The following is a 24,430-nucleotide window of genomic DNA, read 5'->3' as shown; positions in this document are numbered from 1 at the left end:
ATCTAAATTTATTTTCTCTAAATTTTTATATGTTTCCCTCTCTTGATCAATGATAACAAACCACACTTTATTCTCTCAAGTGTAAATTACACTTGAGAAAATCCATTCCCTCAAAGTTGGAGTGCTCCATTGTGGATGGTCTAATGTACTAAACATGACCGCAAAAAAAATTTCAAATTTCAAATAATATGCTTGAGTTGAATAAAAAGTATGGACCAAAAGTTGTGATAGAAAGTATGCACGAGTTGAATGAAAAGTATGGACCAAAAGTTGTAATAGAAATTTTTTTAGGACCAAATAGTGCAAATTTTTTTATTTTTTTTTATGGATTAAAAATGAAATTATGAAAAGCTATAGGACCATTTACTTATTTAACCCTTTATTTAATTTATATAAATGTTTTTTTATTTTTTTATTTTTTTATTTTATAAAATGAATTTGGTTTTTTGGTATAATAACCGGAATGAGTATTATTATTATTGTATTGTTGGCAAAAGGTGATCAGAGGAAGCTTTTTACAACATTTCCGTCACCCCCAAACTCCGCCTTTTATCTTCCTTCCGAAGTACCTCTCTCTCAAACCTTCCAATCCTTTCAGGTGCGTGCGTGCTTCTTCAATCTCTTTCTCTAATTCCCTTTTTATTTTCCATATTCAGAACACAACCTCACAAATCAATTAATCGCTTTCGATCGCTATTTCTTTGTTTATAGCTTCTTATCGCGTTCCTCAATTTCTCTACGCTTATTCAACTTGTTTTTCTTAATTCTGCTAATTTTTAATTCTTTTCATTTTTTTTTTGCGTTCTATTGGTCTTATTGAACTTGAACTTGTCGTGTTGTTATTTATGTTTCTCAAATTTCTCAAATTATGGTTTAATTTCTTGTGTTAATTTGAATTAAGCTTTTGAGATTAATTAATTAAAATAGGGTTAAAATGTGTAGCTGGTGAGATCATAAGTTTTTGAATTAAGCTTTTTGAGCTTATTCGAAGCAACTTATGCAAATAAATAAGTTTGTCTAGGTAGTTTATGAAAAACAACTTATGAAGATACAATATTTGCTAGTGAGAATTTATGAATTAACATAAAAGTTTATTTATTTTCATAAGCTATTTTTCATAAGCTGAAAATAAGCTAATCCAAACTGGCATTCAAGAAAGATGGTAGAATTGCACAAAAAAAAGGTGATTTTTCATGATTGAGTGTGTAATTTGATGTCAAATTTCTCTTGGTATCAAAGTGTTAATACTGGTATTCCTCGGAGGATTAAACAGTGGTTTACAATTTACTTAATTCTCATGGTGGGTGGGTAGTAAAATTGAATTTTTCTGTCTTGTTAATTTCAGTTTTAATGCCTTGAAACCATCAGTAAACTGTTTCTAATTATTCAGTATGTTTTTCATGTCAAATGCATTTGGGAACTTCAGCCATGTCAAGTGGACCTGTGAGACGGGTTTCTCGGGAAGATATCCAGCTGGTAAGTTGATCTTCCGCCTCACCTTGTGCACTTTTTTTTTCCTTCTCATTCCACTTTTTGATTTCATAAATGAAAATGACTGCTTGAATATACAATTTTATTTGTAAAAGATTGTTTCTTTGAGGCTTGGTGTAATTCAGATGAATATATGCTCTTTTATGGTGCATCACATGCAGTCGGTTTGTTGGTGCAGTCGTGCATTCACTCTATTTATAGCCGTCCGATCAAGATCGGACGGTCATGATTTAAAATTTTTATTAATTGACTGCATTTGTTTAAACTGTCCGATCACGATCGGACGGCTAAAAAGTGACTGCATAGAAAAATCAACTGCACAGAATCCATTTCCCATTTCTACGTCATTTTCTTCATTGAAGATAGTGCTTCCTTACTTTATTGCATAGCTTTTTATTTTTGTACTATTTTATTTTAATGGGGAAAAGGAGAACATGAAATCATTTCTTGAATTCATACTTGAGGAAGAACCTTAATGACATACAATATATATACAACGACTTTTTATGGCAGTGATGAAGGTAAAATGGAGAGAATTTTATGTTCTTAAAAACCCTAGTCGGAAGTTCCTTGGGATTGGAAAACTTCAGAGCTTTTAAACTTTACCATAACTTCGACTCATACTCAATTACTCTATTTCTTGACCAGTACTAGTTTAACAAGGGTAATTTGGTGAGGTGTTTTAGGAGGTGACAAACTAGAGATGAGAACGATTACCAGCGATGTCCTCTTTTACACCTGACATTAAAACTGAAACTAGGAGAGTACCTTTGTTGGCGGCTAAACCTTGAAACTAGGGTTTTCGACTTTTCGGAACCTAGTTCTTGATAGTAACTTAAGACTGAATAATATTGTATTTCTTATATTAATTTATCAAAGGGAGATCAGGATACAATATATATACATGAGGAAAACCTAGCCAATCCCTAAAGGTTAGGAAATAGAATTAACATTTAAGGACAACTAGGAAAGGTTCCCGCAAATACATAATATGTTACTGATACTAATATTGTTTTACAATATCTGTATAATAAGTTTTATATCTAAGGACTACCACTGTCTACTTTGATTTTACAGCATATAATTTGTAATTGATATTATAACTACTGAACAATCCTTTTGATGCTCTATTTTAATCTTTCCCCTTTGACTCACTCTTCCTATAATCTCCTTTACCATTCACTCTGCTATCATTTCTACTAACTTTGGCCATGTTGTTTATTTGGCTCATTCCAGGTACAAAATCTCATAGAACGATGTCTGCAACTATATATGAACCCAAAAGAAGTTGTCGAAACACTACTAGCTCAAGCAAAAATTGAGCCTGGTTTTACCGAACTTGGTAGTAACTTTTTTCAGTATTATGTTTTTTTTTTCATTTTTCTTTTATTGCCCCTCTGCTTTACTGCTTTATGCAATTGACAAATTAGCGAAGTTTAGTATTAGGATCACTTTACATATGTTGTGGATGTGTTGTATTTATGATGGAATCCTCTGATGCTTAGATGGGATAAGACATATTTAAGAGTTGCTGTTTTTTGCACTGCTTTCGCTTTATGTTCTTTGTTTTCTGTTTTTGATTATTACTCATTGTCCCTCCAGTTGTCGTTTTTCTTTGCTTTTGTGTAATATTTTGTCTTCTGTCTTTGAGTCTTTGCAACATGGCTAGCACTTAATACTAATAGAGATTATTTACTAAAAGGCATGGAAGAATAGACACTTCATATTAATAGTTTTGTTCAAGTTGTGCTTATCCGAGGCACGAGTTTATGTTGAAAATTTTATGAACACTTTGAGTACTCATAATTGTATCTACAATTATTTTATATACCATTTCTTGAACTTCTGCGCCAACACAAATTGGAATAGTACAATATTTAGATGAATGATATAATTTATTATGTCTACAATGATTCACATAAACTATTGGTTGGGTAGTAAAAGGGAGCCCAAAAGGAGGGAGATATCTATCATAAGTTAAGCGACAAACCACAGAAATAAACTTGAAATACATTTTGACCACCTTCAAGGCAATGGCTATATGGATATTCTCACTTACGTTTTCATCACTTAACTCATCCTAACCAATATGGAAATTCATCATTCACACTTTAATTTCCAACATTATGACCCTCAAGTGTGAGTTCCAACATTTTCCCTCAAGAAGGATGTCTAAGATGGTTGCGCTGAAGTCAAATTTGGAAAGTATGAGTCTTACATCAGACTAGTGATAGGAATGTAGCAACTTCTTTCCTAGATCACCTTCAGCTTTAACATTGAGAAGATAATGTTCCCCCCTATTCCTTAGAATTTTTTATTGTCCTCCCTGCAAACCAAACCATTCTTAGCAATTTATGGTGGTGACTGGGTCACTGTTGGTTGGCATTGGCAGATAGCAGACTGCAGTACTTCTGCTTAGGTCATCGGCCAGAAAGGTGACAGTGACAAGCAGCGGCTGCAGTGCAGTATTTTCTGGTTGGAGAGGGTACTAAGCTCAATGAATGCACAACGAGCAATAGAGACAGTGGCAAGGAAGGCAGTAGCCTAGGGTTTGTTTGTGGAAGAGAGTGTCCCAAATTGGGAACTACGATACCAATCTAAATGGAAATTCTAAAAGATTAGGACCTATTTACTTTGATAAGTATTTTGTTTTTATTTTATATATATTTTCACTTTTTATTACAAAAATGTTTTTTGATTCCGTATTAGTTTTTTATTTGTTTTATAATACATATTAGTTTTTTATTTGTTTTATAATACATATTCTATGTTATATTATAACTGTGATATGTCCTATAGGTTTGAAAATTATCTACTTATTTTTGCCAGTTTGTAATAGTGTCCTGTGATATATGTGCTTCCTGCAATTAAAATGTTTGTTTGATTGTGAATTAAAGTTTACTTATCCTAACATGCATTTCTTAGTTGTATACACAATAGTATTTGTTGCTTGGTACTTTGTCCATAGACTGCTGTAGGAAGCCTTTATAAATTTCTAGTGGAGTTAAAGAATGAGGCAGTCAATCTAACTTCATCATAGTATCACATGTGGTCCTTGTTACTCTTAACTTTGTAAATTCTAAACTTATTCATGTGAATTATTGGAAATGAAAAACATTGAAATTCTGATAGTGGTCTTACAATTTTTTTATTTTTTTTTGTTGAAGAAGCCATGGTCTTACAAATATTAATCATGTCATATTTTCTTTATCTAAATTTATCATTGATTTAAAAAACTGAATGGTAGAGACAAAAGAAACTTGTAGAGTCTTTCACCATGTAAACTGTGGTTCATATTTGCATATTTTCACATCTGTGTTAAGTAACTAATGATTAAGAAACAATATATAAAATACATGTCATACTTGTTGATAGCTGCTGCTGAAATTAGAATTTTCATGCATGGGCTCTGTATTTCTTCCATTCCATGACAATATTATGAAAGCCAACACAGTTTTGGTACTTTCTAAGTCATGTCAAGTTATGTTCTAGCTTCCAAACCTCCCTTGGAGATATGTTCTTATTCGAATTAAGGTTTGGTTTTGATTTTTAGTTTCTGTTGAAAGTCTAGTGCTTGAAATTGGATATTGGAGTCAAGTTTTAGAAGATGTGAAAGTATGTTATGATATCCTGATATTATCTCAGTGTATTAGATTATCTCGTAAGATTAGTTTCCGCACTTTATTATTATTATTATTATTATTATTATTATTATTATTATTATTATTATTATTATTATTATTATTATTATTATTATTATTATTATTTGCTTCCCTATTAAATTAGTATGTAGAGTCTTGTATCAATATATGTAGGGGTTAGTGCTTAGTTTTTTTCTGTTTCAAATTATCACCAGTCATGTCAAACCATAATTACTATTGAAAATCTATTCCTTCTTTTCTCTCTTTATTTAAACTCCTAAAACTTCTAATAAAAGTAAATAGTTACCCTGTCAATCATGATTTAGTTTTTCCTTTCTAATGTGTGCATGTGTATTGATGTTTCAGTTTGGCAAAAGCTCGAAGAAGAAAATCAAGAATTTTTCAAAGCATATTATTTGAGGTTGCTGCTGAAGGAGCAAATAACAGAGTTCAACAGGTTGCTGAAGGAACAAGCTGAATTAAGTCAGCTACAATCAACTGCAGTTGGTTCAATACCTACCTCTAACGGTTCACATATTCCTCCATGTAAGTCTATATTATTTCCATGTGCATTGTTTTCATCCCGTTGCAGTGAACTTTAATTATTTCTGTTTTCCAGTCTCTTAAAAGTTATTTCAGTGGTCTCACTCTATTAGGTTTTAGATTTTGCTTCTAATACACTCAGCTGACCCTCCCCGTCCCTAGTACATTGATTGCATAGAATTGGAGATAGTTAGATTTCACTTTCTCACGCGCTGTCACTTACATTTCTGCTGTTGTCAGTCCTGCCGATGCATGAATGCTACACATCACCCTCCAGACCTCTGAAGAGGCCGCCGTTTGTTCCTTTAGACTCACCATTCCGTCATTATTCCGTTGTGACCACTTCCAGTCCATGGGCCCCACCTTTCGGATGTGTTCTGGTGGTTTCTTTGCTGTTTCAATGGTTTTTTTTATCAGTGTGAATGCGTCCAGGTGGCTTTTCTGCAGTGTTTGGTCTTTTGTCACTGATTGGATTCCAGTGTCTGTTGCTTCAATATTTTAGGTTTTTAGTCACATTTTTCGTCCGTTCTGCTTGTATTGGAACACTGATCATTTATTGTGTCTTTTGTAGTGCTTCACTATGTCATGTTAGCACATTTCTTTCTGATCCTGTTTTGCGCATATTTTTATTTGAGATTGTTTGTTAGTATCATCTATGTTAGGTATGCGGTCATATGTCATGTCTTGCCGTCATTTCCAAGTTGTTTATCATCTATCCTAGTCACCCTTGTCACAATTTGCTTTCTGCCTTTTCTCAATTTCATCTCTAATGGAATGCTCTCTAATTATTGGTCTCAGGACACTATCAATAGTCTCCTGTAGTCCCTTCGTCCAACCAACATCAATGTTGAGTCGTTGGCACCAGTCATGACATTAATGACATGTCCCACATAAGTTGTTTGTTATTGGTAGTCCCGTCCCCCGACCATCGTCAAGGTTGAGTCGCCGACACAGGTTTTAGAAAACTTTGTTGCCTGTTCCACACTTAAGTTGGTTGTTTCAAGTGAATCACAACATCTAGCTCAATATTGTTGTAATTTCATTTAAGTGCAATTTGTGAAAGTTTATTGCAGTTCTATAATCAAGGGATTTAGTTTTAATCACTTGGTTATATAAAAAAAAAAAATCGAGTGTGAAGCTATTATCAAGTCCTTATCAATAATATTCAGAGTTCCTGTTATTTTCACTCCTTTTATCTAAAATCTCATAACTTCAACATACACTGACCTTGGAGACTACTATAATTTGTTTTGGACATTGGTAAATTTGTCTTTCTCAAAATACAACCTGCATTTTTTTTTTTGGTACATAAAATACAACCTGCATTATTCTACAGAGATAATGATAAGCTGAAAAATGGTTAAATAATTAAACAGTGTGTGGAATCCAGATGCTTATTTTGTTACTACAAGCCTGTATCATTGTTTGACTTGAATTATGTTTTGCAATTTTCCAACACTTGTCTGTCTTTTTTAACAGTACCCCAGAATCCATCTTGCTATGGTGCTGAGCAAGCCAGTGCAGCTGTGAAGCCAGAGAATATGCGACATGCACTTGATTCCACCCTACATGATGTGTTTAATAATGGTGGGTCATCTCTGAACACAAGTATACGCAATTTGACTGAGATGTCTGCTCGTGGTAATAGAATTAGCAGTCCACAAAGCATGCTTTCATCTCAAAACTCAAGCTTGGGTTTGATACAAGGAATTAACGGGGGGATGATAAAATCAGAGCCTGGATATTCAGGTAGTCCCCCTTACATTTTTGGTCCTGACGGCACTGTCTTGGAAGCATGCCCAACTATTGGCGATGCAGCAGTTACATCATTCAATAGTGTTGACTCAAACTCCCATTCAATGAATGGAGCACTCCTGGACCCAGACATTTCTTCCTTCGGAGTTTTGGGGCAGATCTCTAGAAACCTCAGCCTTTCAGATCTGACTGCTGATTTTTCTCAGAGTTCTGGTATGTTTTCTTTCTTATTCATAATGAGTCATCACTGCTTCTGTTTCTTTGTGCTTACCTGCTTTTCTGCTTTCATGAATTAGTGTATTTCCTGATAAGTAAATTGTTAATCAGTTTATGCTTGTGTTTGATCTTTCAACCAGGCTCTTAATTGTATACATCACCTATGGAAGTATCTTAGCACTAACAGATTGGTCTCTTTCTTGTCAGATATAATGGAGAGCTATCCAAGGTGTCCCTACCTGGGTACTACTAATGAGAACTTCCTTCAAAATGGAGACCAGAGTAAGACCACTACCCTCTTTTGTGTCCAACCTTGAGAGAGGCCATCTATTATTTCAGTGCTGCTATGTTGACATTAATATTATCTAATCTTTGACAATTTATGATGACTCTGGGAATGAACAATAGGATAATCAATGCTTAGTCATCAGCGATCGTGCTACTATTAAAACTGGCCTAAATAATACAGCACAACTTGTTTTAAGGCCAAAAAACCTGCATCAAACCTTTGTTGTTTTCCCATTGTATAGAGATACAAAACATGAAATCATTTGTGTCAAAAAAAAAAAAACATGAAATCATTTTGGTCATGCACCTAATAATAATATTTATCTATTTTGCAGGATGAACAGCATCCCTATAATGAAGTGCTTGTAAATAGAAGTTTAGAAGTTTGACAGACTATGAAATTCCAACTCTGCGGTGAACGTTTGTATAGGAGTTCACTAACCACAATCTTCAGTGATGGGAAATTAAATTTGAAAGGATTTGTATGTACTTAATAAATAATGAATTCCTCTCTTATTTTGGGTTGTTTTTCGTCCTGTGTCCGTTTGGGTACATACATAGCTTTGCATAGTGGTTTTTTCTACTTTGTTTATATATACTGGCTTTATTATGTTTTGATGATTTTATTTTTGGTTTAGAGTGCATGAAACTGTTTTTACAGAGATGTATCTACAGTATACACCTGATCAAATGAAAAAACACTACTATTACTTGCTGAACAATGAAGTCCATATTAACTATTAAGAGTAGAGTTTAAAAATCTATTCTTCATCCTAGAAATTTATATATAAAGTGTTTTCTTGTTCACTAGTTAAGTGTATCCATTTCTTGTGATTTGTATAATTATATATTTGGAGTTTGAAGTGGAAAATTTTCTTATTCCTTGGGGAAGAACAAAAACAAAGACACATTATTTAGTACAAGGAAGATTTGGTGGCAAAGTTTGTGAAAGTTTCAACTTTTAAGGACATTTGGGTCCTCCTCTTTTGGTCTTCCAGTTGTTATAGCATGTAGAGCTGTCAAAACGGGCGGCCCGGCCAAATTCGGGCCGGCCCGGTCGGGCTTCGGGCTTCGTCGGGCCGGGCTAAAAAGCCCGGATTAAAAACGGGCTACCAAAATTAGTGCCCGAGCCCGGCCCGGTACGGGTAGTCGGGCTTTCGGGCGGCCCGGTTTATATATTTTTTTTTTTTTTTTTACTTTTAGTGCTCAAACTCAACTATATAAATAACATTAATAATTCTCGCGCGTCCTATTTTTTACTCATCCGCTATAAATATTATATAATTCGCGCGCGCCGTATTTTTACTCATCCCCTATCTACGAGTTTCTCGCGCGCCCTATTTTTACTCATCCACTACCTACGAGTTTTTCGCGCCCTATTTTTACGCATCCGCTACTTACGAGTTTCTCGCGCATCATATTTTTACTCATCCGCTACCTAGGACTTTCTCGCGCGCCCTATTTTTACTCATCCGCTACTACGAATTTCTCGCACGCCCTATTTTTATTCATCCACTATGTACGAGTTTCTCGCGCGCCCTATTTTTACTCATCCACTAGCTACGAGTTTCTCGCGCCCTATTTTTACGCATCCGCTACTTACGAGTTTCTCGCGCGTCATATTTTTACTCATCCGCTACCTACGACTTTCTCGCGCGCCCTATTTTTACTTATCCGCTACGTACGAGTTTCTCGCGCGCCCTATTTTTATTCATCCCCTACCTACGAGTTTATTGGGTGCCCTATTTTTACTCCTGCTACTTAAGTAGCGGACGGTATTTTATAATTTATATTACAAACTAATTTCAAATCATCAGAAACAAATTATTTATATTTATATTTATATTTTATTTTTAATTTTAATTTTTTCGGGCTTGCGGGCCGCCCGCGGCCCATTCGGGCTAGCCCATATTTTAATCGGGCTTTGTCGGACCGGGCTAAAAAGCCCGGAAATAATTCGGGCTAGGATTTTCAAGGCCCAAGCCCGGGAAAAAATCGGGCTTGGCGGGCCGGCCCATTCGGGCTAGCCCATTTTGACAGCTCTAATAGCATGGACATGCTTCTTTGTTTCCATAGGTACTACGAGGCACACACAAGCATTTGGCACAACATTTTTGACAGAAGAACAAGCATGGCTTCTTGTACTGTGTGTTTGAGCATCGATATGCACAACGAGGTCCACATTCTGCAATTCCATGCATGAAGAACATGCATTAGTGCACTAGGTTAATTAATTCAACATCAAATGTGATCAATAGATGAAAATAAACGAAAAGGGAATAATCACTTAAAATAAATGTCAAACAAGGATTGGAATGAAGGAAGTTGTATAACTTGATTATATTACCGTGTTATCTCTTTACATTGGGTCTGTTTGGTGTGCAGGATAAAATAGTGACAAGATAAGATATAAAATAGGATAAAGATAGGATATTATATCAGTAGAATAACGTTATCTTCAGTTATCCTATCATGTGTTTGGTGCATACAAGATAACAAATATGATAACTACTATAATATGATAAACTTCAGGATTAACTTATCATATCTTGTTGTCTCACCAAACACTGGATTGAGACATAATATGATACAATTATCATATCATGTCTCTTATCATGTGCACCAATCAGACCCTTTCTTGATTATATGGTTTTTTTTTTTGGTAAACTTGATTATATAGTTTTGATCGATGTTTTTACAATTTTTTTCTTTTATTTTTATAAAACCTCTTTTGTAGGATTTATTTATGAGTAAAGCTACTTTCATGAGATATCATTCCCTCAATTAACTCAATACCTTCTGGTTGAAGACTACCTTCAGTGGTGCCATTCTGAAACTCAATAAAATAAAGAAGAAATTAACACAAGAAGAAATGTAAAATGTAACTAATTATTATTTATTTTCAAGAGTTTGTCTAAATAAATAAATTAAAACATGTGAGAAGCCTTACCATGGGCAAGTTAGGCTGTGGTGCTGGAGTTGGAGTATCAATGGTAGTTACAATAATCTTAGCCTGACAAAAATACAACCATTTATCTTACATTAAAAGAATATATTTAATAAATTAAATGATACTCTTTTTTTTATTATAGTAGGAACGAATCAAAATATCAAATTGGGTACTCTAAAATTTATAACAGACTGGGTCAGGATCCTCTCATGTACTTTAACCTAAGTTATTAGAGTGTGAATATGAAGGAGAAATAATTAAATAAATAATGAATATGTTGCTTACATGGCTGTGCACTAGTAGAATTGCAAACAAGCTGAACATAGTGATGCTTAGCTTGGCCATTGCACCCGGTTCTAACTAAATAGGTAAAAGTTGAGAGGTATTGTGTTTTTCAAGAATAATATTAATAACTGTGTTGCATATTTATAGGCATGGTATAAAACTTTTTAAAATATATTTTATTTATAATAATAAGAAATGGTGCTATGTTGGAGGTGTGGCACCATCGGTTGAATAACTAAAACACCAACATCCAAAAAATTAAGGGAGGTTTTTATAAATTAGGAATATGAATGATTTTCTAACATTCATAATTCAAATTCAAAGGTATAATAGTACAAAATTGAACCTAATTGCACCTCAAAATTATTTTTTAAAGAGGAGGATTATTCAGTTCTATATAAGTCCTTACATCTGATTCATGTTTTCCAATGTGAGACTCTAAGTTGGATTCATGAAGCTCTCCTTGCACATAGAAATCGGACAAATCTGCCTCCTGAACAACCAACATCCCACTATAGCTCATTCTTTTCACTTTCTTTTGTAGGGTGCATTTTTTCCATTTTTTCTAATATCAATTGATACAAATTGAACCCAACTCTACCTCAAAACCATGATTTAAAGGGAGAATTATCCAATCCTATATAAACCGTCACATCAGATTCATGAGTTCCGATTTAAGACTCAAAGTTAGATTCATGAATCACTCCTTACTCCTTACACATAGAAATAGGCAACATACCGTAAATTTTTGTTTCATAAATCATAAACTAAGACCATAACATAAAGATAACTCAAAAAGTAATCAACAATAACTACATATATTGATCAAATTTTTTATGTATGAATTTTCCCTTAGCAGCATTTAATATGCATGGAAAGGGAAATAAGCACAAATATTTGATCTATACAAGTGTTGGGTTTCAAGTGTGAGTGTTTAAGTCCCACATCGACTATGTGTGGGAAGAATGTTGGATTTATAAGAGAGGTGACCCATTAACCTAACACCTTAAGGTTTTGGGTTGGGATGTGGTGTCTCCCTCTTTTGTGTGGTCCTGGAGCATTGACTCATTGTTTCTCCCGAGCTCCCCCGGACCCCCCAACAGTGGTATCAGAGCCTAGGTTCGGCTTGGTGGGGGAGCAGGAGGGGATCCTGGTTTGGATCAACTATAGTATGTGTGGGAAAGAATGTTGAATTTATAAGAGAGGTGACTCATTAACCTAACACGGTTTTGGGTTGGGATGTGACGTCTCCCTCTCTTGTGTGGTCCTGGAGCATTGGCCCATTGTTTCTCCCGTGCTCCCCCGGACCCCAACAGCAAGTTAATCCATGTGAATGATATGATAGTAGAGCTAAGAAAACAGGTGGCAGTTTTTTTGTATATGCATTCACATGTAGCTTCTGAATATGCTTTGCCTGTGATAGCAATTACAAACGCATATATATGGAAAGCGACAGAACAACTAACAAATTAAACTAACTTCTAACTAATTCTTTATCTTAATTTTTCTGTTGGCAATATATGCTTATGGGCATCCTTCTCATTAATCAATATTCAATACCCAATACCATTCCCCGTGAACTGCAATTATATATATGCATCCAAAAAAATCTTTTGTTTTATCCCACTTTTTATTTAGCTACATTCATTGTGTGTTCTCATTATCATCTCATAGCACAGAATTGAATTTGGTGGTGTAACCGTTGAGGCAGTTATAGTCTTAACCGTTTGATTTTAATCAACTGCTGAGATCATTTAAATGTATTAAATTGATGTATTATTTAAACCGTTCGATTTCAAATCAATGATTGGGATTAAAAACAGCGTCAAACTTGTCCCCAAAATGTAGCCTAGTTGTAAAAAGTTGGGACGTTAAAAGAGTTTAAGAAGGTACATGATTTCTATCTCCGGCCACTAATATTTTCCACTTTTCGATGCAATATTTTTTAATTGTACCCCTAATTATTACTATATGCACTATTCTTAAGAAAACTAACTACTAATAATTTATAGGGACAATTTAGTAAAAGTATTACTTCTCTTGATAATATTAATAATTACATTTTTTAATATGTATACGAAAATCAATATTATTTTTGAGACAAACAACGTTCAAATTCTGTTTTTTGGTGCTTTTTAATCTACCTTTTTATCCTCTCTTGGTTGTGTACGGGTTTGGGTTCCCCTTGTAAACTTTTTATATATGCAATTTTTTTGTAGTTTGTAAAAAAAGAAAACCTTTATAAGATATGATTTGAATAACCAAGCCAAATCAAAATGTACATTAAAATTTTTAGGATATAGATACATCAAACATATATACACATAAATTCACATATATATATATATATTACACAACAATATCTCATCATGATTCATGAGTACTATAGTCTATAAGTACTCATTATAAAATCATTCTTCAACATATACCACATATTCAATCAACTAATGTATAGCCAAAAGAGCCTGTGATTGCTTCTCAAATCGAAAACCATTTCCCATAGAATCATCAGCTGACCAAACAAAGATACCATGAAGTTTCTGCTGACTCTTTAGCCTTTGACATGCCTTAAAAAATCCATCACTTGGAGACAATCCACTACTCCCATCACTAAGGAAACTCACCAACACTTTCCCACCATTATAGTTTGAACTTTGTTTGTTGAAATAATCAATAAATTGTGACACACTTGTACCTTTGTCATATGCATAAAATTGAAAATTAACATAGTCTATAAGATGTCCATAATTTTTCCACAAAGCTAAGTAATGACTTTGAACTTGATCATCATCAAAAGGAGCAATAGAAGCAAAAGTTATGACCCCATTTGATTTAAGAGTTTGAATTAACTTTCCAATGCACTCTGCGAAGGTATCCGGGTCTCCTTTAAAATGCTCATAATCGATGTCGATTCCGTCTAAGTTATACTCTTTGATTATACTTGTGAGTGAAGAAACTGCATTAGAGAGCCATGAATCGACCGAAGATGGATCGAAATAAGCATATCCGCCTTCGACACTATCACCTCCAAGACTTAGGGCTACTTTGACATTTGAATATTGGTTCTTGATGGAAGAAACTTGAGAGGGGTTAAGGTGATTAGTGTCCCAAAAGATGTTAAACTTTCCATTTGTGGGAGATGGAGAAGATGAAGTGTCGTAGTCGATACCGAAGGAGAGAATGAAGTGGAATTCGACATTCGGGTTTATAGGTACATCGGAGAATTTGATGTTGTTGGATTCAGCTCCTATGTATTCTCTAAATAGGTTTGTGGTTGAGGAAAGTGTTGTTGCTACAACATGTGTTGATGAAATGAACAAGATTAATGATGTTAATAAGAATGTTTTAATCATAATTGGAATTTCCATTGTTGTGCTACTTAGAAAATTAAGAGGCTGTTGTATTGTTAATGTAGATGAATGCATTGCTTTGAATTTGATAGGCTTATATATAGTAACGGATAGTATGAACATAGAGGAAGAAGGATGAATAAATTGATAATATAAAATTTGGTATATGCTTGCCGTTTTGGTCATCCTTTTATAAAAAACAAAACAACTCTCAAGTTTTGTTAGTTACTTACCTAAAATCTAATTATTTAATCTCATGTCATCTAATTATTTCTCTCAAGTCTTCACTCTTTATAACAATTAGAACATTTGTTAGATACCTACCAGCATCTAAATTTAAATTTGAATTAATTATATTTATAGAATAGAATATGCCAGAACATTGCTTATACTCAACCACAAAAGTTAGCTTGAGAGTTGAAGTTTGCACTACACTTATAAAGGCTATCTATGTCATATCTCTAGCCAATGTGGGACTTCTAACACACCCCCTCACGTCCAGAACTAAACAAGCTGGAAAGTGGAATCAACAACAACGGGTGACCCAAATATGGGAGGTCTCCACAATAAACAACAAATGAATCTAGGATAGGCTCTGATACCATATTAGAATTTGTGAGGCATATACTCAACCACAAAAATTAGCTTGAGAGTTAAAGTTTGCATTACACTTATAAAGACTATATATGTCATATCTTTAGCTAATGTGAGACTTCTAACACGTGTAACCATATAGTTTTATTTTTGCTTAACTACATATTTGGTCCCTTACGTTTATTTTAGGTTTCAATTTGGTCCCTTACGTTTATTTTAGGTTTCAAGTTAGTCTTTTCCGTTAGTTTTGTCACTAACACCGTTTAAACAGTACACGTGTCACTGTGTCCAAGTGCCACGTGTCAGTCCACATATGCAAATTGATTGCCACGTGTGACAAAATTGACGGAAACGACTAACTTGAAACCTAAAATAAACGTAAGGGACCAAATTGATACTTTTTAAACGTAAGGGACCAAATTGAAACTTAAAATAAACGTAAGGGACCAAATGTGTAGTTAAGCTTTTTTTTTTCTCGGGCTTCGACCCTCTTTCTCTACCAAAAAAAAATTAATGACAATTGACAAATCATATTTAAGATGTCGAATAAATTTTGTCTTCTACGATATTTGGTGAAAAAATATTATTTTAAACAACTTGGGTAAAAGACAAAAAAATTATCCAGTTTTAATTTTGTCTCAGCATATTACATTCAATGTATCGGACTATATACTTGTGAAGACTTTTCCAAACAATTATTATTACTTTAATTTATGGTATTTTTAATTAAGCTGCTAGTTTTGAAAGTAAACCGCCGTTTACGGCTAGCTTCTACTATTTAATTGTGTGATCGACCACTTTCTTAGTTTATATTGAGTTCTGATCTTTGATCATCTACGCAGTGTTTTAGGATATGATATCCACCAATAGGAAAAAACAGAACAATAGCCATAGACACGAGATAGAGGACGTGTGGTTTTGTGATTTTTTATGTGCCGTCTGAGATATTATCCTTCAGAGTATATAACAAAAAAGTTAGCAAAATCTCACTTGTCTACATTTTTTACTTCCTAAATAAGACATTGCATCAGCTTTCATAAAAGCTTTAGCCTTTTATTTATTTTTCAAAATTCTGTTGTTAAATATCATGCCGTGTCTGTGTGTTAGAAATTACCAACTTGATATTATAGATTGCTCATCAGTGTTTAATGAAAACAAAACTCCAGGAAATTTGTTGGTTTTCCTTAGCATAAGCACTTATGACATGAGCAGTGGATATGGGAAATGGCTTGACTTTGACATTGAAAAAATTAAAAAGAATCCAAATTCAAGAAGGATCTTCCCAAAAATTTTATATTAAAAAGGATCTTTATACACAAAATGTATATGATGTATTATACAAAAATGTACAAAGTCATCATCAGTTATTAAGTTAGAAGAAAATGTTGCAAATACCTAAGACCATCTTCAATACCAACATACCTCCAATCATCAACATTCAAAATCCCCACACTTATCTTTCCCACCCTCACTTTCCCACCACCATCATCACTTTCACCACAACCACACATCCCAACCCTCATATCCGCCACGACTGAACTCGCCACCACCTTCGAACAACAACCCGGAGCCGGTAACTCCTGTGAAAACCACTCCTCTCCTCCACCCACAAACCCCATCTTCCCAACATAATCCATCAAAGTAAAAACCCCTCTCCACCCTTTCACCACCACATTCCATGTCACCTTCACCACCTCCTCCAAACCCTCATTCCTCACCGCAACACCACCACCGCAATCAAATCCAATACAAAATCGAAAAACGCCAGGAGGATCTTCCTGGAGTGCATCCACCGGCCAGGAAAATTCTCCTATCGTCCTGGAGTCTCGATTGGAAGTAATCGATACCGCGAAAATTAGGTCACCAAGCGAGAGAGTTGGCTTTGAAGGAGATTGGCGACGGCGCTTGGCTGCGCCGTGGCCTAATGCAAAGAGGCGGCAATATGAAACATTGGATGGAAGAGTGGAAAGAGAAGGAAAATGGGTTGTTAGGATAGGTTTCCAAAGAAGATCAGATGACATAGAATGTAACCATGATTTAGATACACATGAAGCTATGGCTAATGTTTTAGGGTCAAGGTAATGTGCAATGAGGATGAGAATTTCCCACGATAGAGTTGTAGAATGAGAATGAGTTTCCACCATTTTTTTCATGAATTGTGATACTATATTGTTGTTGTCGTTTTGGAGTTTATTTTGACGTTTTATATATGAAGATTGGTGGAAGATTTTGAAAGAGGCGGATGGATGGATAGAAAGGTGTTGGAAGATGACACGTGGAGGATGTTTGCAGTTCGCATGGATGTTGTGTGCCACGTAAGATTTATGTTTGCAGTTCGCATGGATGTTTGCAGTTCGTAGCAAATGGCACGTGTTTGTGTTGAGAATTTTGATGAGAACAAACTTTCTCTCCTACATTTGTTTCGGTGATTTTCATTTGACAATTATTTTTTATTTTTTTAAAATCAAAGATATTCTCCGCGCGCAACGGCAGAAATGAATTCCCTCGAGGTAACTGAAATTTATTTGAGATTTATTTTTGTACATGTTATCATATCACTTGTAGGTAGAGGTGTACGCGGCAACCGATAATGAATTAGTCTAAATTGTAAGAGTTTTGGTTCCCTTAAGTATGTGTCAGAGGTTTGATGTCTGACTTATGCGTATTCGGTTGAGAGAAGAGAATCTATATTGTGTGTTCTGCTACAAGTTTTCCGACGGAGATTAATCATTCCTAATGATGGTGAAAACTTTGTATCAATATTATAGTAACAAAACAAGAAAAAAAGAGGTCTAAGCCACTAGATTTGATCTAGTGGTGAGAGATATAAGTAATATATTAAAGGTCCTGGTTCGATTCTCAGCACATTGTAAAAAAAAAAAAAAGAGATCTACACGGATTTGGCCAAAATTAAGTGGTTTAGATTGAATGTAAAATTTGTATTTTTTATGTTAAATTTGAACCGACTCAATTCATTGGTGAGCGGATTGGGTCAAATGGTCATTACATATAAATTTTCTAAATAATTCTCATAAAAATATATAGTTATATGACATTTTATTTTATGAAATTTTTAAAATTTAAACTTGTTTTTATTTCACAATAGAGTTGAGGGTCGAAATTAAAACCTCAAAATTTAGACTAAATTTTACTATTTAAAATTCTTTAAGTATAATATCAAATTTAAGATTTTAAAACATAAAAATATTAAACTATATTATAAAAAATAAAATTCTCTAATCCAAGTTCATTTTTCGTCTGAATACTGTCCAAATCACTTAAACACACGAATGTCTACAAACTCATAATTATGTGTTTTATTAATTGAAAATAAATATTTTTGACATTTTTGTTTTAATTTTTTAACCAAAAAAGTGGGGGTCATACTCCATCACGTCACATCCTGTTAAATGGATGAAAGAAAAATAGATAACGAAGCTTTTAGTTGTTTTTAATAATTTATGGATTAAGTCAGTAAAAGAGTGATAATTTACTGACTAAATTGATGGATTACATATTGATACTTGTGTCTTGTATGCACAGGTCAAAAATCTAATTTGACAAGGTTCCCATATTTTGGCATTTGGCCATCTACTAAGCCGTAAAAGTGTGATCTCTCTATTGGAATAATTTTGTTTGCCACCTAATTATGCGTTCAATTGTGAGACACTAATAATAGGATTTTTTTTTTTTTTCTGATTCACCGAAGCATTTAATTTGGTTTATGAGTGCGTTTGATTCGTAAAACAGCGAGAATTTGACAAAACAGCACATGACAGAACAAAATAATACATGACATGATAAAACTGTGCTGGAGAGATATAGGACGATAATATTTTTATATTCGAAAATAAAATGAGTATTTTTGTATAGTTGAACTGTGGACAAAAAGTTATCTTGTGGTTTAGTGAGGACAAAAAATTGTCATGTCCCTTGCTACCTAATTTGTCAAGTCCTATAACCAGTTTCAAATTAAACAGGGTACAACAAAAGTTATTCAGTTCGGTCCCCTGTTTTTTAGCAAATCAAACGCTTCCTATGAATTAGTTTTATTATCACAAGTGGTTTCAATCCCTCTAATCGCAGTTGCAGAGATCAAATTGTAGTCATTCCAACCAAGTTCAACGTCAATCATCACCAAAATAACTAATAATTTATTGTGATAATAAGATTTTAGATTGCGTTCAAAATTTAATTTAAGGATATTTTTGTCAATTTCAAATGTAATTAGATATTTTGGAGGTGTGACTAAAACAAAAATCTAATTTGTTCAAAAAGAAATCATCTTTGTCCAACAACACAAAAAAGAACATCTCTTTAGAAATACGAACCGCCGTGGCTGCAGTATAGTCCACTTATCTTTTTGCAGACAAAGCAAATTCTTAAACACATTTTTTCCTTTCAAGATAAAGTCTTCACATTTTGCTTCAAACTCAAACACAACTATGGCATCTGAAATTGGTTGTGCAAGAACAACTGCTCATGATGTTCTTTCTTCTTCGCTGCTGAGGAAGAACAATCCACGTGTTGGGTTGTTTATGTGTTCTTTCAGAATTAAAGCTTGTCATTCCATGTCTAATAACCACAAGGATATCTACAAACAAGTGGGTCTGTTCCAAAATGCTGTTTTTTTATTTTATGTAAGAGCATGCACTTCTTGTTTTGCTTATTGTTTTCTGTTGTTTATGTCTCCAATGAAGTTATGTTAGTTGTTCAGTGTGGTGTTCATTTTATGTCTATACAACCACTTTTGTTTTATAGGAATGAAAATGGGTATGGAAGAGTAGGATTGGAAGAATTTTTTGTTTTTGGAATCAGAATTAAGTGCTTATGTACGGATTAATAGCTAATTAAGCACTTATAGGAGAAGCGTTTATCATATTAGTACTTATGTATAAGCTACTTCTATAGCAAAAGATAAAATAAAGTCCATGTGTTTTTTTTTGGTACATAAGTCCATGTGTTTTTATATAAGTTATAAGTTGTTGTTTTTGGAAAGTAGCTTAGTGGCTAGACTCACACCTTCGGTGTGGAGAAGTGGGGAATCCGGGTTCGAACCCCAGCTCCTCCATAAAATGTCCCTTCAGCTTCCAACTGAGCTGGATTAACGGGACATAAGTTATAAATTATAAGTTGTTATCTTGGAGAGCTTATAGAAATAAGTCCTTCCCAATAAACAAGCTTAAATAAACCAAACATCACTTTTCTTGTGAAGTAGTAGTATATTTTCTTTTCTTTTGTTAGATACAGGATAAATTTTGATGATGATTCTATTGGTAAAAAATGGTATATTTTTGTTCCCCTTTAGATGTTTTATTGATGTCACAAATAGTGAGAGCTTCAAGCTTATAACTTGTAAAGTTGTAAGGTTCAATATTTCTTTGTAGAAGAAGAGAAGCGGCGTTAACTATTATGTTTTCTATAAATATAATTTTATTGTTAAGGTAAATTTGTTAGAAGACTTTTGCTCCTTGTTTTCCTCTTTCCAAATTTAATGGCCTGAGCAAGCCTCGGAGTAAAATGCTTTGGTTAAAGACCCTCTTGAATGTATCACTACGCTTCTGCAAATCGAATGAGTCATATCAAAGTCAATTTCAAATAATGACTTATAGTATAAGGATTTTTGTAACTTGTGAACTGTTGATACCTACTGCTTTTTATCTCACTTTATTAATTCAATCAATCATGACAATCATTGAAATATGTTCAGGTTTATATTCACTAAGAAGGAAAATTGAAGACGCAGTTATTCGTGCTGACGTGTATGCATCAGCAGCCTTGGAAATTGAAGAAGCAAGTTGGATTAAGCAGGAAGAAATGGTACGTGATTCGGATCTGTGGGATGACCCAACTAAGTCCAACGACATTCTTGTCAAGTTAGCTAACAGTGCCAAAGTTGTTGATTCTCTAAAGGACTTGAAATACAAGGTTATATTCTGTTCCGTTCCCATCACTTTCATAAGGAATCATTCTAATAAAAATGGTAAAATGAATACATGTGATGCTCTTATATAGAGCTAGTAGAGGATTAACTAACTAACTAACCACGTAATTAACAAACTAACTAACTAATTGTGACTTTAAGTAACAGTTACTATTCTTAACATGCATGTCATGCCACCATTTTAGTTTGTTCAAAAAAGAAAACTGCATGCCATGCCAACTTTTTTTCCTTTTTGTTTTATTTGAAAAGAATGTAATTTATTTGGTTGTATATCATGCAGGTAGAGGAAGCACAACTGATAAAGCAATTGGCTGAGAGTAATGCTATTGATTATGGGCTCTATAAACAAGCATATAATGCATCTATAGACGTGAGCAACATTCTTGATAAGTACGAGATATCCAAGCTTCTTAAGGGACCATTTGATATGGCGGGAGTATGTTTGGTTATAAAAGCTGCACCTAGTACTAGCATCTATCCTAAGGTTTCATATATAATCTTTGAACTTTAGTACAATTATGTTTGATCTGTAACTTATGAATCAGGTTGTATACTAGAATTTTTGTTAATATATCCTGTGTATGGGAGTGAAACCTCAAACTTGATTATGATGCATTCTAAAACTAATTTTCAACTTAGAAACTATTTAGCCTATGTTTGGTATCACGGGGGTATGTCTGAATCACAGTGAATCCGCCATGATTTTCCAAAAGCTACACTCTGTAAAATCACGGTGGATCACCGTGATTTTGACATACTCACCGTGATACTAAATATACACTTAGAAGTTTAACTGAATATTGTTTGACAGTTACACACACAACAACCAAATACTTAGTGTAATTCTAACTTTGTTTTCAAACTATATATGCAATTTTGATCCTTTTGTCTTTGACCGACTTTTGCATGAATCAAGCTCTGGGCGGAACAGCTCCTACAAATGTATCTTGGATGGGCCAAAAGACAAGGTTACGAAGGAAGGATTGTTGACAGGTGTCCGAACGAGAATGGAGGAATTAATTCAGCAACTATAGAGTTTGAATTTGAATGTGCTTATGGCTTTCTTTTGGGAGAAAAAGGAGTTCATCGCCTCATTAGGGGTTCTCCAAATGAATCTTCTCACCTTGAGGTGCAAATAACATCATTCTTACTACCTTAAGTCAAAAAAAAAAAAAAACATCTTTCTTACTACCTAATAGTAACATTCTAATTTGTTTTTTTTATTATATAGTAAGTTAATTTGGTGAAATAATTTTATCTGCTAAATTCAAAATTTGCAGACTAGCTCAGCAACTGTAGATGTTGTTCCCTTGTTCTTAGAGAATGCCCGTGAGATTGAGATTGATTCGGAGGATTTGATTATATCATATCCCTTGATTCGAGGAGAACAACAGAAAAGACAAATTCAGCATACAGTTTGCATTCAGCATCTACCAACTGGAATAACTGTCGAATCCTCTGGTGAGCATATATTTGTGTTGAAATATTTGCTTCTTTTTCTTATTATTCAATAACTTTGTTCGCAAAACAGTAAGTACCGAACAAAACAAAACAAGACAACATAGTACAACCTGAGAGAGATAATGGTTTTTATGTTGGAAAATAAAAGGGTGTATTTTGTTATTTTTGATAGTTTGTACTCTGGACAAATAGTTGTCACATTGTTCATTTGGGGATGAAAATTTTGTTTTTATCCAGTCCCTTGCTACATGTTTTATCCGATAGTTTCTATGGAATAGGGTACAAAAAAAGTTGTTCAGTCCTCAATTTTTAAAATACCAAATACAGTGCGTTTGATCTGCTAAAAAAATAAGGGATTGGACTGGACAACTTCAGTTGTAGTGTGTTTGATTTGAAAACTATTCCTGGGACTGGACAAATTGAGGGTCAAAAGATTGGACAAAAACTAAATGCGCGTCCTCCACTGAACCACGAGACAACTTTTTGTCCTCTGTACAAGTTGTCTAAAATACTAAAATAACATTTTGTCCACCAAACACCGTACAAGACAAAATTTGTTCAATACCTTAAATATTTGTCATGTGTATTGTTCTGTCCAGTACTTATATTTTGCAAATCAAAAGACTATGTGCCAAAATTTGCAAATGAAAACGATGATTTTACTGAATTACATTTTTTGTTTTATTTAATCTCTGTGAAGGTGAGAGAAGCCAGTTTGCAAATAAGATGAAAGCACTAAACAGATTGAAAGCTAAACTTCAAGTGATAGCAATTGAACAAGGAGTTAGTAGTATAAATAGTATAATGAAGGACGATATTGTGAATCTATGGGAAGAAGAAACTAGGAGATATGTATCTCATCCATACAAATTAGTACATGATGTAAAGACTGGCATTGAGATGTCAGACTTAAATACTGTTTTGGATGGGAATATTGGTCCCCTTATTGCAGCTCATTTTAATACTAGAGAGTAATGTAATATTTTGTTCTTATCCACCAATTATATAGGATTATATACTTAGTATTTTCACATTTCTAGTCCTGTAAAATTCCAATTTTGCTTGTACTGACATATGTTTGTTAATGAGTTGAATGTCAACAATATTGTATTCTAAAACTGGTCCGAGTTCGATTCCCGGTGGGAACAATCCCTGGTCAGACTTTATTTATTTTGCGGATGAACTCTGGATTACAATGACTCATTTCCTTGGGAACCAAAATGTTAATATAAAAAAAATTGATTGTTTCTATTTTTTGCTTTCTATGGATTTTATTGTATTCCACAAAATTCAAATATGTGTTTTTGGTATGTTTGCTGAAAACATATCAAATGTGACTTGGCCAAGGCCCTTTCATTCAAATAAAATACTTATATGAGTTCTATCATCAAATAAAATATGACTCGTGAGAGCTTCTCAAATAAAATACGCAAGGGCCGGGTTGGAACCTGAGACTCCCTACTTATTTATTCATTTTTAAGAGTGAATTTCTAATTACTAGACTACTTGATAAAAATAAATAAATGAAGTTAATGATTTTTCATTTATAACAAGTTTTTGTTCAAATTAGGGATGGCAATGGGCGCCCACGGGTGCGGGTTTGAGTGATACCAAACCCACACCCGAAATCAACACCCAAACCCAAACCCAAATCTGTTCGGGTGGCAAAACCACACCCACGCCCACACCCATTGGGTTCGGGTTTTTTACACCCAAACCCAAACCCACAACACATTTTGTACTACTTTGCAAATTTAAGCAAAACAAGGTAAATTTAAGCAAAAACAATGGAATTTAAACATATTGTCAATCACTTAGCAAAAACATAGGTTTAAAATTACAAGGGAATTTAAAATTACAAAATAGTCTTTCAAGAAATTAAATTACAACTAAACCAAAATTAAGTTCTTCC

General features: G+C 33.9%; 5 protein-coding genes across 5 annotated transcripts; 2 read left to right on the top strand and 3 right to left on the bottom strand.

Annotated features, from left to right (window-relative positions):
- Positions 1 to 456: 456 nt before the first annotated feature.
- LOC123902250 lies at positions 457 to 8,465 on the top strand. The gene is made up of 7 exons (XM_045951920.1): positions 457 to 598; positions 1,427 to 1,476; positions 2,728 to 2,833; positions 5,499 to 5,678; positions 7,155 to 7,643; positions 7,854 to 7,928; positions 8,270 to 8,465. Exons 2-7 carry the CDS (start codon positions 1,429 to 1,431, stop codon positions 8,272 to 8,274), a joined length of 903 nt encoding a protein of 300 aa, XP_045807876.1. The 5' UTR covers positions 457 to 598; positions 1,427 to 1,428; the 3' UTR covers positions 8,275 to 8,465.
- A 335-nt stretch (positions 8,466 to 8,800) lies between these two features.
- On the bottom strand, positions 8,801 to 11,264 carry LOC123902251 (protein GAST1-like). Its single transcript, XM_045951921.1, has 5 exons — positions 11,170 to 11,264; positions 10,885 to 10,947; positions 10,731 to 10,764; positions 9,987 to 10,119; positions 8,801 to 8,944 (listed from the first exon to the last, which is right to left on the bottom strand). Exons 1-5 carry the CDS (start codon positions 11,227 to 11,229, stop codon positions 8,896 to 8,898), a joined length of 339 nt encoding a protein of 112 aa, XP_045807877.1. The 5' UTR covers positions 11,230 to 11,264; the 3' UTR covers positions 8,801 to 8,895.
- Positions 11,265 to 13,535: 2,271 nt separating this feature from the next.
- LOC123902249 (chitinase 2-like) lies at positions 13,536 to 14,706 on the bottom strand. The gene has a single exon (XM_045951919.1). The coding sequence runs from the start codon at positions 14,703 to 14,705 to the stop codon at positions 13,614 to 13,616; it is 1,092 nt and encodes a 363-aa protein (XP_045807875.1). The 5' UTR covers position 14,706; the 3' UTR covers positions 13,536 to 13,613.
- Positions 14,707 to 16,457: 1,751 nt separating this feature from the next.
- On the bottom strand, positions 16,458 to 17,268 carry LOC123902248 (probable F-box protein At5g04010). Its single transcript, XM_045951917.1, has one exon. The coding sequence runs from the start codon at positions 17,264 to 17,266 to the stop codon at positions 16,481 to 16,483; it is 786 nt and encodes a 261-aa protein (XP_045807873.1). The 5' UTR covers positions 17,267 to 17,268; the 3' UTR covers positions 16,458 to 16,480.
- A 2,122-nt stretch (positions 17,269 to 19,390) lies between these two features.
- LOC123902247 (peptide chain release factor PrfB3, chloroplastic) lies at positions 19,391 to 23,636 on the top strand. The gene is made up of 6 exons (XM_045951916.1): positions 19,391 to 19,721; positions 20,824 to 21,041; positions 21,338 to 21,541; positions 21,974 to 22,186; positions 22,338 to 22,518; positions 23,219 to 23,636. The coding sequence occupies exons 1-6, from the start codon at positions 19,559 to 19,561 to the stop codon at positions 23,491 to 23,493; spliced, it is 1,254 nt and encodes a 417-aa protein (XP_045807872.1). The 5' UTR covers positions 19,391 to 19,558; the 3' UTR covers positions 23,494 to 23,636.
- Positions 23,637 to 24,430: the final 794 nt, after the last annotated feature.

This window comes from Trifolium pratense, linkage group LG1 (genome assembly GCF_020283565.1).
Source record: "Trifolium pratense cultivar HEN17-A07 linkage group LG1, ARS_RC_1.1, whole genome shotgun sequence".
NCBI lineage: Eukaryota > Viridiplantae > Streptophyta > Magnoliopsida > Fabales > Fabaceae > Trifolium > Trifolium pratense.
Note: the sequence above shows the minus strand (reverse complement) of the source record. Positions and strands in the feature narration are given on the sequence as shown.

What these genes read in the sequence shown, in the direction of transcription:
- LOC123902250 (XM_045951920.1), top strand. Translation starts at nt 1,429, where the DNA reads ATGTCAAGTGGACCTGTGAGACGGGTTTCTCGGGAAGATATCCAGCTG. An exon ending in CTCGGGAAGATATCCAGCTG is followed by an intron (nt 1,477 to 2,727) that starts GTAAGTTGATCT and finishes GGCTCATTCCAG; the next exon opens with GTACAAAATCTCATAGAACG. An exon ending in TGATTTTTCTCAGAGTTCTG is followed by an intron (nt 7,644 to 7,853) that starts GTATGTTTTCTT and finishes CTTTCTTGTCAG; the next exon opens with ATATAATGGAGAGCTATCCA.
- LOC123902251 (XM_045951921.1), bottom strand. Translation starts at nt 11,229, where the DNA reads ATGGCCAAGCTAAGCATCACTATGTTCAGCTTGTTTGCAATTCTACTA. An exon ending in CACAGCCTAACTTGCCCATG is followed by an intron (nt 10,765 to 10,884) that starts GTAAGGCTTCTC and finishes ATTGAGTTTCAG; the next exon opens with AATGGCACCACTGAAGGTAG. An exon ending in GGAAACAAAGAAGCATGTCC is followed by an intron (nt 8,945 to 9,986) that starts ATGCTATTAGAG and finishes TGACAGCTCTAC; the next exon opens with ATGCTATAACAACTGGAAGA.
- LOC123902249 (XM_045951919.1), bottom strand. Translation starts at nt 14,705, where the DNA reads ATGACCAAAACGGCAAGCATATACCAAATTTTATATTATCAATTTATT.
- LOC123902248 (XM_045951917.1), bottom strand. Translation starts at nt 17,266, where the DNA reads ATGAAAAAAATGGTGGAAACTCATTCTCATTCTACAACTCTATCGTGG.
- LOC123902247 (XM_045951916.1), top strand. Translation starts at nt 19,559, where the DNA reads ATGGCATCTGAAATTGGTTGTGCAAGAACAACTGCTCATGATGTTCTT. An exon ending in GTACTAGCATCTATCCTAAG is followed by an intron (nt 21,542 to 21,973) that starts GTTTCATATATA and finishes GCATGAATCAAG; the next exon opens with CTCTGGGCGGAACAGCTCCT. An exon ending in AATAACTGTCGAATCCTCTG is followed by an intron (nt 22,519 to 23,218) that starts GTGAGCATATAT and finishes ATCTCTGTGAAG; the next exon opens with GTGAGAGAAGCCAGTTTGCA.